The sequence below is a fragment of the Rutidosis leptorrhynchoides genome, chromosome 4 (assembly GCF_046630445.1).
Source record: "Rutidosis leptorrhynchoides isolate AG116_Rl617_1_P2 chromosome 4, CSIRO_AGI_Rlap_v1, whole genome shotgun sequence".
In the NCBI taxonomy this organism is placed as follows: Eukaryota; Viridiplantae; Streptophyta; class Magnoliopsida; order Asterales; family Asteraceae; genus Rutidosis; species Rutidosis leptorrhynchoides.
This window is the reverse complement of record NC_092336.1, coordinates 350941202-350957985: the sequence shown is the minus strand read 5'-3', so window position 1 is coordinate 350957985 and position 16784 is coordinate 350941202. Positions and strand designations below refer to the sequence as shown.

The following is a 16784-nucleotide window of genomic DNA, read 5'->3' as shown; positions in this document are numbered from 1 at the left end:
TTGGATGGTTTGAAAGTTCTTGAAGTAGAATCATGACACGAAAACAAGTTCAAGTAAGATTATCACTCGAATTAAGATAGTTTATTGTTCTAGAAATCGAATCAAAGTTTGGATATGAATATTACCTTGAATAAGAAAGATAACCTACTATAATTAACAAAGGTTTCTTGATCTTAGATGAATACTTAGAATTGATTTGCAAGATTGAAAGTAAACTAGCAAACTTGAAAGGATTTTCGAAGTGTTCTTGAAGTGTTCTTCCTATGATGATTATAGCTTGATTCTTGAAGTAATTTTTGATGAAGATGATAATTAGTTTACTAGAAATTTCGTTCCTAAGAGTGTGTGTGTGTGTGTTTAGAGAGAATTAGAAAGAGAATTGGAAGTGAAATGGATTGATTGGTGAGTGGTGAATGGTGAGTGGTGAGTGGGGTTAAAAGGAGTTCTAGTTAGTTGACTAGTTCATGATAGAAGTTAAATTTGATTAGTCATGCATGACATAATCAAAAGTGGAATCTCATGCTAGTTCCTATTAGTATATACCCATAGTAAGTACGTCTAGAAGCTGTGTATAATACGGGTACGAATACGGAATGACTACGAGTAGAATTGTTGATGAAAATGAATGGAAATATAATTGTAAGAATTTTTGCTAAGTAGAAGTACTTTGATATGTGTCTTGAAGTCTTTCAAAAGTGTACTAATACATCTTAATACAATACATGTATATTCATTTTAACTGAGTCGTTAAGTCAACGTTAGTCGTTACATGTAAGTGTTGTTTTTAAAAAACTTTAAGTTAACGATCTCATTTAATGTTGTTGAAAGCTTTAAATCAAATTTTAACACATTTTTAATAAAGCGATATTAACCCAAACAAAAAATTTCCAAGTTGACCTGGCAGCTCGACCCCAGCCAGAGGCTCTGCCCCTTGGACCCTGCCAGGGGTTGCCACCCCTTGGACCCCGCTATCGGGAGCGCTGCCCTCGAACCCCCGTCATAATTATGCTAAGTTCAAACAAGTGTACACTCTACACTTTCCCAAACTTGTTTGATATTTAACAAGGTTATTTTGGTTAACAAATTAATCCCATTACACTTAAATCATATTGGTGACACAAACCACCAACAATGAATTTATCTTAATATGATACATATGTATTTAGTAAGGCGTTGCTATAACGATAATCGTTATATATATCGTTTCGAGTTTCATAATTCAATAGTCTCATTTTATGTATATAACTCATTGTTAATATACCTTGTGAGATACTTACTTTTCATAATATCATGTTAGCTATATACATATCCATATATATATCATCATATAGTTTTTATAAGTTTAACGTTCGTGAATCGCCGGTCAACTTGGGTGGTCAATTGTCTACATGAAACTCATTTCAAATAATCAAGTCTTAACAAGTTTGATTGCTTAACATATTGGAAACATTTAATCATGTAAATATCAATTTCATTTAATATATAATCATGGAATAATCATGGAAAAGTTTGGGTCACTACAGTACCTACCCGTTAAATAAATTTCGTCCCGAAATTTTAAGCTGTTGAAGGTGTTGACGTATCTTCTGGAAATAGGTGCGGGTATTTCTTCTTCATCTATTCTTCACGTTCCCAGGTGAACTCTGGTCCTCTACGAGCATTCCATCAAACCTTAACAATTGGTATTTTATTTTGCTTAAGTCTTTTAACCTCACGATCCATTATTTCGACGGGTTCTTCTATGAATTGAAGTTTTTCATTGATTTGGATTTCGTCTAACGGAATAGTGAGATCTTCTTTAGCAAAACATTTCCCCAGATTTGAAACGTGGAAAGTGTTATGTACGTTGGCGAGTTGTTGAGGTAATTCGAGTCAGTAGGCTACTGATCCGACACGATCTATTATCTTGAATGGTCCAATGTACCTTGGATTTAGTTTCCCCCGTTTACCAAATCGAACAACACCTTTCCAAGGTGAAACCTTAAGCATGACCATCTCTCCAATTTCAAATTCTATATCTTTTCTTTTAATGTCCGCGTAGCTCTTTTGTCGACTTTGAGCGGTTTTCAACCGTTGTTGAATTTGAATGATTTTCTCCGTAGTTTCTTGGATTATCTCTGGATACGTAATCTGTCTATCCCCCACTTCATTCCAACAAATCAGAGACCTGCACTTTCTACCATAAAGTGCTTCAAACGGCGTCATCTCAATACTCGAATGGTAACTGTTGTTGTAGGAAAACTCTGCTAACGGTAGATGTTGATCCCAACTGTTTCTAAAATTAATAACACATGCTCGTAGCATGTCTTCAAGTGTCTGTATTGTTCTTTCACTTTGCCCATCAGTTTGTGAATGATAGGCTGTACTCATGTCTAGACGAGTCCCCAATGCTTGTTGCAACGTCTGCCAGAATCTTGAAACAAATCTGCCATCCCTATAAGAGATAATAGAGACTGGTATCCCATGTCTGAAGACGACTTCCTTCAAGTACAAACGTGCTAAATTTTCCATCTTATTGTCTTCTCTCATTGGCAAAAAGTGTGCTGATTTGGTGAGACGATCGACTATTACCCAAATAGTATCATAACCACTTACAGTCCTTGGCAATTTGGTAATGAAATCCATGGTAATGTTTTCCCATTTCCATTCTGGGATTTCAGGTTGTTGAAGTAGACCTGATGGTTTCTGATGTTCAGCTTTGACCTTAGAACACGTCAAACATTCTCCTACATATCTCACAATATCGGCTTTCATACCCAGCCACCAAAAATATTTCTTGAGGTCCTTGTACATTTTTCCCGCTCCGAGATGTATTGAGTATCTGGTTTTATGTGCTTCTACAAGTACCATTTCTCTCACATCTCCAAACTTTGGTACCTAAATTCTTTCATCTCTATACCGGGTTCCGTCTTCTCGAATAATAAGGTGTTTCTCCGATCCTTTGGGTATTTCATTCTTCAAATTCCCTTCTTTTACAACTCCCTGTTGTGCCTCTTTTATTTGAGTTGTAAGATTAGTACGAATAATTATATTCATAGCTTTTACCCGTATAGGTTCTCTGTCCTTTCTACTTAAAGCGTCAGCTACCACATTCGCCTTCCCCGGATGGTAACAAATCTCGAAATCGTAATCATTCAATAACTCAATCCACCTACACTGCCTCATGTTCAGTTGTTTCTGATTAAACATGTGTTGAAGACTTTTGTGGTTGGTATATATAATACTTTTGACCCCATATAAGTAGTGCCTCCAAGTCTTTAATGCAAAAACAACAGCGCCTAATTCCAAATCATGTGTCGTATAATTTTGCTCGTGAATCTTCAATTGTCTAGACGCATAAGCAATTACCTTCTTTCGTTGCATTAATACATAACCCAGGCCTTGCTTTGAGGCGTCACAATATATCACAAAATCATCATTCCCTTCAGGCAGTGACAATATAGGTGCCGTAGTTAACTTTTTCTTTAGCAATTGAAATGCTTTCTCCTGCTCATCCTTCCATTTAAATTTCTTCCCTTTATGCGTTAATTCAGTCAAGGGTTTTGCTATCTTGAAAAAATCTTTGATGAATCTTCTGTAGTAACCAGCCAATTCTAAAAATTGGCGTATCTGCGTAGGAGTTTTCGGTGTTTCCCACTCTCAACGGTTTCAATCTTTGCCGGATCAACTTGAATACCTTCTTTGCTCACTATATGACCGAGGAATTGAACTTCTTTCAACCAAAATGCACACTTTGAAAATTTAGCGTACAATTTTTCCTTCCTCAACAATTCTAGCACTTTTCTCAAATGTTCTTCGTGCTCTTGATCATTCTTTGAGTAAGTAAGTATGTCATTAATGAAAACAATGACAAACTTGTCAATATATGGTCCACACACTCGGTTCATGAGGTCCATGAACACAGCTGGTGCATTAGTCAATCCAAACGGCATAACCATAAACTCATAATGACCGTAACGAGTTCTAAAAGCAGTCTTCGGAATATCATCCTCCTTTACCTGCATTTGATGATACCTAGAACGTAAATCAATCTTCGAATAAACCGACGAACCCTGTAGTTGATCAAATAAATCGTCGATTCTCGGTAGTGGATAATGGTTCTTGATGGTAAGTTTGTTCAGCTCTCGGTAGTCGATACATAACCTGAATGTACCATCCTTCTTTTTGACAAACAAAACAGAAGCTCCCCATGGTGATGTGCTTGGTCGAATGAAACCACGCACTAAAAGTTCTTATAATTGACTTTGGAGTTCCTTCATTTCACTGGGTGCGAGTCTGTATGGAGCACGAGCTATTGGTGCAGCTCCTGGTACAAGATCTATTTGAAATTCAATAGATCAGTGGGGAGGTAGTCCCGGTAATTCTTTCGGAAATACATCGGGAAATTCTTTTGCGATGGGAACATCATTGATGTTATTTTCTTCAGTTTTTACTTTCTCGATATCTGCTAGAATGGCATAGCAACCTTTTCTTATTAGTTTTTGCGCCTTCAAATTACTAATAAGATTTAGCTTCGCGTTGCTCTTTTCTCTTTACACCATTAAGGGTTTCCCTTTTTCTCGTACAATGCGAATTGCATTTTTGTAACAGACGATCTCTGCTTTCACCTTTTTCAATCAATCCATGCCGATTATCACATCAAAACTTCCTAACTCTACTGGTATCAAATCAATCTTAAACGTTTCACTAACCAGTTTAATTTCTCGATTCTGACATATTTTATCTGCTGTAATTAATTTACCGTTTGCTAATTCGAGTAAAAATTTATTCTCTAATGGCGTTAATGGGCAACTTAATTTAGTACAAAAATCTCTACTCATATAGCTTCTATCCACACCCGAATCAAATAAAACATAAGCAGGTTTACCGTCAATAAGAAACGTACCCGTAACAAGCTCCGGATCTTCCTGTGCTTCAACCGCATTAATGTTGAAGACTCTTCCACGGTTTTGGCCATTATTATTTACTTCGTCCGGGCATGCAGTTTTGTAATGGCCCTTCTTTTCACACCCAAAACAAGTAATGGCGGCATTAAATGTTCCGACATTATTTGTTCCTTTACTCCTGTTAATCTTCGGTCCATAGATTCCACACTTTGCAGCACTGTGACCCGTTCTTTTGCATTGTGTGCATAACTCTCTAGAGTAATTATCCTGATGGTATTTCTCACACCTTAAGCACCTGGTTTTCTACCTCATGTTGTCATTATTGTTGTTGTTGGGATGATTGTTGTTGTTGTTGGGACGGTTGTTGTTGCGATTAATGTTGCGGTTGTTGGGATAGTTGTTGCGATTGTGGTTGTAATTGTTGTTGTTGTATTGGGATAACAATCATTGCAATATATTAATAGACCACAAGATTTCCGTTTATAAATATATGTACACTCGCAAGTGTATAAAAGTATTCTATAAGTTGTAGGCACCCGATAACAAGCCTTAACGTTCATGTTTTACCCTCTGAAGTACAACAGATCCGGTGTGTTTAAAATAACCTCGAAGTACTAAAGCATCCCATAGTCAGGATGGGGTTTGTCAGGCCCAATAGATCTATCTTTAGGATTCGCGCCTACCATATATAGACAAGTAGTTTAATGTTACCAAGCTAAGGGTATATTTCTAGTTTAAACCCACGTAGAATTTGTTTTAGTACTTGTGCCTATTTCGTAAAACATTTATAAAAACAGCGCATGTATTTTCAGTCCCAAAAATATATATAAAAGGGAGCAAATGAAACTCACAATACTGTATTTCGTAGTAAAAATACATATAACGTCATTTAACAAGTGCAATGTTGGCCTAGGATTCACGAACGTATCAATATTGAGATTCAATATTGCAGGAAAGTACGTAGACGCAACGGAGATGATAAACACTAGATTGATCTCACGAGCATACCCATGAACCATACCCATCACCTCCATAGCTATAACCCATAATTTCCTTAGCTTCGACTCATTCAAAAAAAAACTATTTTGAAATCACTCGGACAGCACTCCGTCGTAATATTTTATGTATACTAATAATATCTTGAAATAATACAGAGCAAATATATATATATATATATATATATATATATATATATATATATATATATATATATATATATATATATATATATATATATATATATATATATATATATATATATATATATATATATATATATATATATATATATATATATATATATATAAATCGATTGAGAGAGTTTAGAGAAATATATTTTCAAGTTTCTATGAAATAATGAAACTTATTGAATTCTATTTATAATAGATTTTTGAATTATTAAAGTGAATTATTAAAGTATGAATTATTAAAGTGAATTATTAAAGTATGAATTATTAAAGTGAATTATTAAAGTATGAATTATTAAAGTGAATTATTAAAGTATGAATTATTAAAGTGAATTATTAAAGTTAAAGTAAAGTAAAAGTAAAGTTAAAGTATAGTAAAAGTATAAAAACTATGTAAGTATAATACGCGTATAAATATATATAATATTAATTTAAATCGTTATATATATTTAATGAAATAAAATATAAATATCGTTATATTTATTATACTGGTAAGGTAATGAGTTGTCAAAAGTGATTCTAGATATTTATAAAAGTTATATACGTTTTAATAATAAAGTTCTTTTTAAACTGAAAACGTCTTTGTACGTTTGAAAATAGATTAATAGAATATTATGGAAACCAATTCTCCACTAACTTATGTCTAACTTTCGTAAATGACACTTTTTGTTTTTATTTATAAATAGCTTTACAAATTATTCTGAATATCGTTATGAGGAATAGATTTTCTCAAATCATAGTGGACCTCTCAACAGAGACTTGTAATCATAATTCAATGTTTCTGATAATTCAATCATTTAATATATTTTTTTAATTTCGTCCAAAAACATATTGAAACAAATACGTTCGTGTAAAGTATTATACGTTTAATACTTTATTAATATTCTCAAGTTATAATATATATATACATATACATATCTATTTATATATAACGGTTCGTGAATCGTCAGAATTTGGTCGAGGTTATAATGAATGTATGAACATAGTTTAAAATTCTTGAGATTTAATTTAACAAACTTTGCTTATCGTGTAGGAAAAATATAAAGATTAAAGTTTAAATCTGGTCGGAAATTTCCGGGTCATCACAGTACCTACCCGTTAAAAAAATTTCGTCCCCGAAATTTGATAGAGGTCGTCATGACTAACAATGAGAATGTTATTATAACGATTATAGAGTTTTATCATGTTCAAGAAGAATGGATAAAATAATTTGATTACTCGAAGCGTGTGAGTGAATTTATCGTAAATGAATGAAATAAGATGATAGTGATTCGTCGTATCTTTTGACGTTATCACGATTGATCTTCGAAAAGAAAATCTTTGTAATCTATATTGGATTTGATTATTCGGCGATTAAGGAAATTATGATCCTCTTCAAATTAATGCGATAATCCATTTTGATTTCTCAGTCGGATATTTTACTATAAATCCACCTCATTTGTTTTCTTACAATTCACACCTTCTCAACTCATATTTTAAAGTATTTGTCAATATGCTTCATCCAGTGCTGATTCTTGATATACTCCTCACTTTTATATCTGTCGCTCTTCTTTTTCATCTGCCTCCGGAAGAATCTATTTACTTCTACTATACGCTTGGTTTTATAGTGTTTTTAGTTCTCCCGTGTCTTTATATTGCTATATGCATTGATATATACGGTTTGTGATTTCTGGGTTGTTGTTGGGTTTTATATCTTCCCTTATATTTCAAAGTCCTTGCTTCTTCTATAATCATTGTCATCCACAGTTAATACTCTCTTCTATTTGCTATGATTTATACTCCCATTTCTAGTTCGGAGCTTTGTCCTTTCGTTTCTTCTTCTTGTGATTAAGCACCGCTTGTAATGGTCCAGAATCCGCAGATATAAATTTCGGAATGAACATTGTTAATGTTCTAGGAAGGAAATTGTAATGGCACGATCTTGACTTGTCAAATTATCAGAATACCTCGGAAAATGCCGAATCATCAAGAAATATTTTCTTGATATTTAGAGATCAAAGAGAATACAAGAGTCGTGTAACATAGCACATGATGACGTTATGATCTGTGAATCATCATGTTCCATTTAGAAACTCAGCATGAATTACTATAATATAATCACGTTGATCAAGTGTCATTATATTATACTAACTCATGCTTCAGCTCCCAACACTTCTTCAAGAATATTCCTATTTTAAACTCGAATGTTTCAGAATTTAGAAACTAAAATAGTTTCTTTTATGATATAATACAGATAGCGCGAAAAGGTAAATGATTTCAGATAAGAATAATTATAAAAATATCTTCAGAAGTATGGATGATATTTATAATGAAAGATACGATGATATCTTAGAATGTCTAATATCAGAGGATGATGAAGGATATTGTCCGTAGGGGTTTAGAGTCAGGAGCTAGGTATTCGTTAATGACTTCAGCAAGTACTGAATCATTTGGATTCTTTGAAGGCAGGTTCAGCCTTTGTGATTTGTCCACAGCCTCCTTCATACTTTGCTCAATCCGTTTTCCAGTTCCAAAGCTTCTCTTTTTCTGAGCTTTGCCAATATACTATCCTTTATCATCCAACTTTTTACTGTTAAGGTCGTTTACAGTTTTTGCTGCTTCATCAGCTTTTTTCAAAATTTCGAGAACTGGTTCGCAGTTTAGGGTGTTTTTCAGAAATTTCTCATTCAAAGAATGTAAGTCTTGGAGGTAGACTGTAAAGACCCTAATCTTACGAATGCCAATACTTATAAATAAAGGTAACTTAAAAGATAAATGAGCGTTATTCTTATTCGAATTCAAACCATAGTCCAAACCAAAGTTGATAAACTTATTCAAAAGTACTACTAAACCAAAATAAGCTAATAAATCTTGAAGGAAATCTCTAAGGCAAGGTGCTAAGTTCACTCTACTCTACACTCTTCCCTCGTTCCCAATGCCCCCTTGATTACCTGTCGTATAAGAAGGAAAACAAAGAATACGACTGAGCCAAAGCCCAGTGAACGGATATAACGAATAACGGAGTATAGTATGACATGCAAAAATTTAATTTCAAAACGAACTTATTTTCAAAATAACTTAGATTCAAAAAAAAGTGCGAATATATATAGATCCACAATACCATATGTCATGATGAAAATTTCATAAAATAATGCACTAAGAGTCAAAACAAATATGTAACAAAGTATCAAAATGAAATCATAGGGTTGCTACTCCACAAATCATCCATATCGGTGACGTTTCGTATGACACTACGATGAACGTACACCATCAAAACAAAATCCTAGGATCGATCCATACGCCTCCTATCAAAATATAATAATTAAGAGCTCATACCAACTACCGGGTAATCAAAAGGAGACGCCGTAGATATAAACAAATACACCGCTACGGTCGATGCCACATTATCGGTGTCACAATAATGCGCCCACGGGACCTCCATGGATAGGTTACTCTTAGGCATATTTTAAGAAACCGTTTAACCGTATTATTAATTATAAATGTTCAAATACTTTTAAAGTGGCTAACGGACTTTAAAATACATTTTAAAAAGAATTAACGAGTTGACTTAAATATTTTACGCTTGACCAAACACTTAAAATGTATATAACTTTGTATGTCGTATTATTTTAAAATCACGTGTCAACCCAACCATTCGGTCTAACTCTTGTCACAAATCATGTCACATAATACTTTAGCCCTTTACATATTAACAACTTAAACGGGACTAAACGGGACATGTAAAGCCATGTGGAATGAGGGACACTCGATACGAATCACCGTACCACTCGTCACACATACACACGTTCTTTACCGGGACGTTTCCCACCTTTTCGAGGCTGTTTTCGGGCTGTACGGGGCTGTTTATGGAGCTGAATTCGTGACAGTTTCCAGACAGCGCATTCGCGACAGTTTCAGGGTTTTTCGCGACACTTTCAGGCTATTTAGCGACACTTTCGGGGCTTTTCGCGACTGTTTCTGAGCTGACTTTTGGGCTGAATTCTGGACTGTTTTGGTTGAGGTTTTAAGACACGGTTTTGACACAATTTCCAAGTACCAAAAGTATTATGATTCCTCAAACAACAAACATCCAAAATCGTTAGTACATCATACATGAGGAAACTATAATACATTTCAAAGACAAATAAACACACATTTTGAACAAGCATGTCATACCATAATATTTACACAATTTGAAACAAAGTTTTGAGAGGAAGATTTACCGAAGCGATCCTAAAACCACCTAGAATATCCGTACCTTATGTTGTTGAATGATGAAAGTCCAAGGACAACAAAAATACCACCAAAAGGATGCGATCACCGAGCCGAATCTAGTGAACACGCATGTATAAGCACAAAATATATTCAAGTAGGGAGTATGTAATATCCTTTATTCAAAAAGTGTCATCATATGATTTTTAAGTGTTTATTGTCATCTAAATAGTTCCATGAATTTTATATTAATAATATAGTAAGGTTATTATATAGCATTATGACTTCATATTCCAAAGTGCCATAAGTATTTTAAGACTAAAAATTCCACTATCCTAAGTGAAAACATGGACTCTAAATATCAGTTTCTATTTCCTTTTCATATTACACATAGATTTTAAATACTCCATTACATATAATTAGTGGATTTGATATTTAATCACTTGTGATTTCTATACATAATACCATGCGATTATAACAGAATTCAATATCTAAGGGCAATGAGTAATTACTAGTATGTAATAATTCATATTTAAATTTACTTACATGTACACTTACTATTAAACGAAACATGATTTCTACTTTAAAATTTTATCATGTGCAATCCAATTTAATATAACCTTGAGAAACATATTACTCTTCTCTAAAATATTATTATAATTCTAATCTAAGCTTGATAAAATATAATGGCTATGAACGGAAAGATTTATATTCAAATTCTAATGATTTAACACTTCTATCATGTTACTAAACAATGACCACCAATTTTTTTTTAAGGTTAATATTCATAAAAAAAAATACCCATTTTGTACTCAAAATTTTAACATCTCATCTCTATAATAATTCATGTGATATGTAGTAAATCTTAAACTAGTAACTTGATTAAAAAAAACCCATAAACAAATTATACATCAATAAAGGATGGTGTTTAGTAGTTACCTTTAAACGTGTTCGTGTTAGAATCGAGACTAGACCCGTAAGTATTTCGTGTTCTTCTTTGAATTTCTCTATTCTCTTCTTCTTAAAATTAAGATAAATTGTAATGAGTAGTATGGATATATGAATATTTTCCTTTCATTTGTTTTAGTCAGAGTAGTGCTAATGATGCAAATGATGCCAACGAATGGTACATATAACTCATAGTGTCTATCCCAATTCCTTTTAATAAATAAAGGCCCAACAAATTCCATGTAGTGGATTGATTTTCTTCAGTTACCACTTAATTTGTAATTTATGTTTTAAATATTAGGACAAGTGAGAAGTATATATTAATTTTAAGTATGTACTCCATTTCTAGCATGACATCAATTCGCTTGTATAATTTATTTTTCATGTACTTGACGTTAGTAGCTAAGAGGTTATGATAATTAATTTACCAATGAACTTACTTGCCATCAATTTCTTATATATTAATCTTATACCTTTTATTTATTTTAATTTGGGTTATTAAAATTTGTAAGTAATGAACGATTAAACCTTAGTTATGGGTCTTATATATTGTTTTAGTTTTATAGGATATTACAACTCCACCTACTAAAAAAAAAATTTCGTCCTCGAAATTGAAAGAAGTTATAGAATCGAAACGCACCAATTAGCAAACAAATGAGGGTGCTCGGCCTGCATGGTTTCCTCGAGTTCCCAAGTGGCCTCACTAGCAGAATGATTCTTCCATTGAACCTTAACGAAAGGGTTGGAGCTTTTACGAGTTACTCTCTGCTCGCGTTCTATAATAGCTTCGGGCTCCTCGATATAAGAAAGATCAGCTCGAATTTCAGAAAAAGGATATTGCACCACATGCAATGGATGATAGTTGTAACCCCTCAACTGAGATACGTGAAATACATTATGAACATGAGATAACTGCGGCGGTAATGCTAAACGATAAGATACTTCACCAACTCGATCCAATATCTCAAACGGGCTAATATATCGAGGACTGAGCTTTCCTTTCAAACCAAAACGCCGTACACCCTTCCAAGGTGACACCTTTAAAAACACCTTATCACCCACAAAAAAACTCTAATGAACGTCGGTGTTTATCGGCATACACTTTCTGTCTCAATTGGGCTTCCTTCAGCCGATTCGTAGCTATAGCGACCTTTTCATTAGTCACTCTAACCAACTCAGGTCCTTCAATCAATTTTTCACCCGCTTCATTCCAACAAACTGGCGCTCTACACTTTCGACCATAGAGCATCTCAAATGGCGCCATACGGATACTAGCCTGCCAACTATTATTATAGGCAAACTCCACCAAACATAAGTACTCATCCCAATTTCCCTTCCAATCTAGGGCATAAGCTCGAAGCATATCTTCCAAGATCTGTATCGTACGCTCAGACTGTCCATCAGTTTGTGGATGAAAAGCAGTACTAAGCTTCAATCGCGTACCCCAAGCTTTTTGTAACCCCTTCCAAAATCTAGATGTAAACTGAGGATCACGATCGGATACGATGGATGAAGGAACCCCATGTAATCTCAAAATTTCCTGCTGAAAAAGCTCTGATAGCTTACTTACCGAATAATCCATGCGAATAGGCAAGAAATGAGCCGATTTGGTTAATCTATCAATCACCACCCAAATAGCATCATTCCTTTTCACAGTCTTCGGTAAACCACATACGAAAACCATTGAGATATCATCCCACTTCCACACGGGAATGTCCAATGGCTGCAACAAACCACTAGCACGTTGGTGCTCGATCTTTACTTGTTGACAAGTAAGGCACTTCCCAACATATCTAGCAACGTCTTTCTTCATACCACTCCACCAAAAGTGCTGCTTTAAATCCTGATACATTTTGGTCAAACCAGGATGTATAGAAAAAGGTGAGCTGTGAGCCTCAGACCACAGAGCCTCACGAATAGCATCATCATTAGGAACACATAATCGATTCCCACACCAAATAACCCCATCATCATCTTCTCTGAACTCTTTCACTTTACCCTCTTCCAAATTTTGAAACACTGTCCACAAATCGCCATCATCCAATTGAGCCTCTTTTATTCTAGTAATTAAATCAGACTCGAATTTTAGATTTGCCAACATCCTCGATGCTCCTCTTTTACTCAATCCCATATCAAGTCTTTCAAATTCTCGAATGTGAGTAACCAAACATGAGATACTACCAAATGACTTTCTACTCAATGTGTCGGCTACCACATTCGCTTTTCCAGGATGGTAATGAATGTTTGCATCATAATCCTTCAATAACTCGAGCCACCTTCGTTGTCTCATATTTATCTCTTTTTGCGTGAATATGTATTTGAGACTCTTGTGATCGGTGAAAATATCACAAGTTTCTCTATAAAGATAATGCCTTCATATTTTCAACGCAAAGATCACAGCAGCTAACTCCAAATCATGAGTAGGGTAATTAACCTCATAGGGTTTCAACTGCCTCGAGGCATAAGCAATTACCTTACCATGCTGCATCAAAACACAACCCAAACCATGCTTAGAAGCATCACTATAGATTTGAAAACCTCCACTTCCTGACGGCAATGCAAGAATAGGAGCTGATACAAGTCTTTTCTTTAACTCATCGAAACTTTTTTGTCGTTCATCGGTCCACACAAAATTTTCCCCTTTCCTCAACAACTTGGTAAGTGGCAAAGCAATCGTTGAAAAACCCTCAACAAATCTTCGATAATAACCAGCTAAACCAAGAAAACTTCGAACCTCAACAACAGAAGTAGGTCTTAACCAATTTGTAATAGCCTCAACTTTCACCGGATCCATCATTATACCCCCAGCCGATACAACATGACCCATAAAGGCAACTCTTTGCAACCAGAATACACATTTAGAGAACTTCGCAAACAATTTCTTACTTCGGAGGGTTTCAAGTACAACACGAAGATGATTCTCATGCTCTTCTTTACTCTTTGAGAATACCAAGATATCATCAATGAATACGATCACAAACTTATCCAAATACTCATGGAACACACGGTTCATTAGATCTATGAAAACCGCAGGAGCATTAGTTAATCCAAACGGCATCACTAAAAACTCATAGTGCCCATAACGTGTGCGGAAAGCAGTCTTAGGGATATCTTCTTCTTTAACACGCAGCTGATGATATCCAGACCTAAGATCAATTTTAGAAAAATACTTTGAACCTTGAAGTTGATCAAACAAATCATCAATACGTGGAAGCGGATAACGGTTTCGAATAGTAATACGATTTAACTCGCGATAATCAATGCAAAGTCTCATGCTACCATCCTTCTTCTTAACAAATAAAACCGGCGCACCCCAAGGTGACACACTTGGCCGAATAAAACCACAATCTATCAAGTCTTGCAATTGCTCCTTGAGTTCTTGTAACTCGAGTGGTGCCATTCGATAAGGAGCTTTTGATATCGGTTGGGAACCCAGAATCAAATCAATCGAAAATTCAACTTCACGAACTGGAGGAAAACCCTGTAATTCATCAGGAAATACATCGGGAAACTCTCGAACAACATCGATATTTTCAAGCGAAGGGCTCTCGATAGATAAATTCTGAATCGAAGCTAAATAACCAACACAACCATGTGAAATGAGCTTTTGCGCCTTAAGCGCTGAGATAACCTTAATAGATTTTACGGGAAGATCACCATTAAAGACACAATCGGGTATAGAATGATTTCCAAAAAAAATCCTCTTAGAATAACAATCGATATTCGCGTGATGGCGAGATAACCAATCCATGCCAAGAATAATGTCAAAGTCATGCATGGTCATAGGAAAGAGATTTGCGGAAAACATGCAGTCATTGAATTCCAAACGGCAATTTTGAAATACACGATCTATACTTTCAATACTACCCATTGGGGTGGAGATCGTAAATGGAGTAGACAACCAAGTTGGAGACACTTTCAAATATTTCGAGCTCTTAACAGACACAATGGAGTGCGTAGAGCCAGAATCAAACAGAACGAAGAGGGCACGATGATGTACAAATACATGACCAGTAATAGTACCTAATAATATGAAGAAGAAATGAACAAATAACTCAAAGGAAATATTTTTAAAATGAATAGGGATCGAAATATACCTATCGCGTCAGCAGCCTGAGCAGCAGTCATGGCAAAGACGCGTCCACCAGGACCTGGCAGAGGAACCCTTGGAACAAACCCAGGTATAGGATTCTTGCAATCCTTAGCTAAGTGACCAACCTCTCCACAAGCAAAACATGAACCCGCACTACGATAACAAACTCTTCCCGGATGATTCTTTCCACAAGTCCCACATGGTGCATTGGCATTAACACCACCACTTCCATTACCCCTTTGCTGCCCTTGGGGACGGTACACTTGTAGTTGACCACGTTTATTATTATTTGGCCCGTTGTCAATCCTTTGCTGATTTCCTCTATTATTCCAATTATTACTACGATACCCTTGGTTCCCAGATTGTTGACCCTGTTTAATAATCGGTGCAGGCACAGATCGTAGTGGTTGTGCAATCTTAACCCTCTTGTTCTTACCATCATCATTTTTAGTAGCCAAATACTCGGCTCGCTCCATCTCCAAATTCAGAGCATAATCGGCTGCCTCAGCGACATCGAAACATATCAGATTAATCATTTTAGAGCGGTAGCGCCCATGAACAGCCCATTTATACTTACGGGCTTGGTCCTTAGCAGACCCCGCAGCAGCCCCAATCAAACCCACAAGTCTCAAAAACCTCTTAGTGAAATCATTAATAGACTTATCATTCCCTTGCTTAATATTCGCATACTTCCGAATCACAGACTCTTTCACCGCCTCAGAAAAGTACTGACAGAAAAACAACTCCTTGAAATCGACCCAATCTAATGAATCCTCAAATTAGATACCCCCTTTCGCTTGTCTCAAAGCGATCCACCAACGCTGAGCATCCCCCTCTAGTTTATAAACAGCCAATGGAACCCAAAATCTCTCTTCACAACCAAGCACTCGGTAAATCTTCTCAATGTGAGTGATCCAATTCTCAGCTTCAACAGGAGTACTAGCAGTGCTGAATGACAAAGGACGTTGTTTTTGAAACCGTCCTAGCCAAACATGAATAGCATCTCCCGTTACAGTTTTATCTTCCTTATATTCATCCTCTTCTTCATGCTTAATAGTCTCACCACCTTTCTTACGCATCGCGTCAATAGCTTGAGCTACAATGTTGGGTATCAAATTCGTGATAGTTTGGCTAATCTTGTTTTCTACTTCTTCCTCAGACATTCCTTTTCTTTTCGGTGCCATCTAAGAATGAGATGAGGATATAACGGTTACGATTAGTACGAAGAATAAAAGAGAATATTCAAAGTGGAATTAGAATAATATAGCGGAAAGAAAATCCTAACCCAAAAGTCTACCCAAATCTCACAGGCCATAACTTAGGACTAAAGTTTCTACAGGAGGGAACCTAAGCTCTGATACCATCTGTAAAGACCCTAATCTTACGAATGCCAATACTTATAAATAAAGGTAACTTAAAAGATAAATGAGCGTTATTCTTATTCGAATTCAAACCATAGTCCAAACCAAAGTTGACAAA

General features: G+C 35.3%; 1 protein-coding gene across 1 annotated transcript; it reads right to left on the bottom strand.

Annotated features, from left to right (window-relative positions):
* Positions 1-11833: 11833 nt before the first annotated feature.
* On the bottom strand, positions 11834-16489 carry LOC139841760 (uncharacterized). Its single transcript, XM_071831965.1, has 6 exons — positions 16093-16489; positions 15310-16011; positions 14540-15235; positions 13696-14230; positions 12363-13584; positions 11834-12250 (listed from the first exon to the last, which is right to left on the bottom strand). Exons 1-6 carry the CDS (start codon positions 16487-16489, stop codon positions 11834-11836), a joined length of 3969 nt encoding a protein of 1322 aa, XP_071688066.1.
* Positions 16490-16784: the final 295 nt, after the last annotated feature.